This window comes from Condylura cristata, unplaced genomic scaffold (assembly GCF_000260355.1).
Source record: "Condylura cristata isolate star-nosed mole 26May11 unplaced genomic scaffold, ConCri1.0 scaffold00006, whole genome shotgun sequence".
Lineage (NCBI taxonomy): Eukaryota > Metazoa > Chordata > Mammalia > Eulipotyphla > Talpidae > Condylura > Condylura cristata.
In genome coordinates this window covers 710,203-711,319 of record NW_004567107.1, presented here as the reverse complement: position 1 = coordinate 711,319, position 1,117 = coordinate 710,203, and the positions used below count along the sequence as shown (strand labels likewise).

Genomic DNA, 1,117 nt, shown 5'->3' with positions numbered 1-1,117 from the left:
GCGGGCGACGCCGCATGGCCCTCTGGCCCTGGCCCCCGCAGGACCGGGTCCTGTACAGGAGCCGCCACGGAGACGACATCTGCGCGGTCGGGTACTCCTCCTGCCCCGGCGTCAGGACCTCCGACCACCGCCCCGTGTACGGCCTGTTCCGCGTCAAAGTGAGGCCGGGGAGAGACAAGTCAGTATCCACCCGGCCGCGCCCGGGACCCCCGGGGGCTGTGGGGGGGCGCGGGCCGCCGCCTCCCTCCCACGCTCTCCTCTGCAGCATCCCGCTGGCTGCCGGCAAGTTCGACCGGGAGCTGTACCTGCTGGGCATCAGGCGGCGGGTGTCCAGGGAGGCGCGGCCGGCGCCCAAGGGCCAGGGCAACAGCGCCGTCTGCGCCCTGTGCTGAGCGGGCCCAGCGCCGCCCTCCCCACGGGGGCTCTCGCCGCTCGGCTGGACCCGGAAGGGGCAGCTCGAGGGCGCGCCCCTTTGGGGTGCAGGAGACACTGCCAGCGCTGCCCCGACTCTTCGAGATGGGTCCAGGCAGCCCAGCCCTGCCCCCCGCTGGCCAGGCCACCTCCAGTCACTCCCTCCGGGGGCCCCTGCCGAAGTCAGACTGACCCTGTGCTGACCACAGGCCCAGAGCAGTCTGCCCCCTCCCTTGTCCACCTGTGGCTGGCACAGCCCCTCCCCCCAGGCCGCGAGGGTCCCCCAGTCCCAGTCCCGGGCGCCCCGCAGGCCTCAGATCCCAGGTCTCGTCGGCCCCGTCTTCTCTCGACATAAACGGGCCTTGAACGTGTGAGGTGCCAGGGCATTTGATCTAGTCTGTTAAATTATTTTTCCATATTTATATATTTTTAAATAAAGGCGTTATGTTGAATCCAGCCCTCTCCCGGCCAGGCCGAGCCCTGGGCAACAGCCCGCTGGGCAGGGGGCGGCGCCCACCCAGCTACGCACAGGGCTCAGCGGGGCGAGACGCGGGGGAGCGCGCACTGGTGCCCTGGCAGCTGGTCCTGTGGCACCGGCCGGGACCCACACCGGAGCCGGGGCAGCTGGACCGGACACGGCTCCTGGGAGACGCCTGTCAGGCCCCTGGACGTCCCGGGCCACCAGCCCAGGGTGCGCCCCCGCCCC

General features: G+C 71.2%; 1 protein-coding gene across 1 annotated transcript in view; it reads left to right on the top strand.

Moving 5' to 3' along the window:
• INPP5E (inositol polyphosphate-5-phosphatase, 72 kDa) overlaps window positions 1–845 on the top strand; it is a 27,338-nt gene extending 26,493 nt beyond the window's left edge. Inside the window, exons 10-11 of the mRNA XM_012721176.1 lie at window positions 33–178; window positions 266–845. Coding sequence (XP_012576630.1) covers window positions 33–178; window positions 266–392 — 273 coding nt within the window. The 3' untranslated portion in view covers window positions 393–845. The remainder of the gene's footprint in view (window positions 1–32; window positions 179–265) is intronic.
• The last annotated feature ends 272 nt before the right edge of the window (window positions 846–1,117 follow it).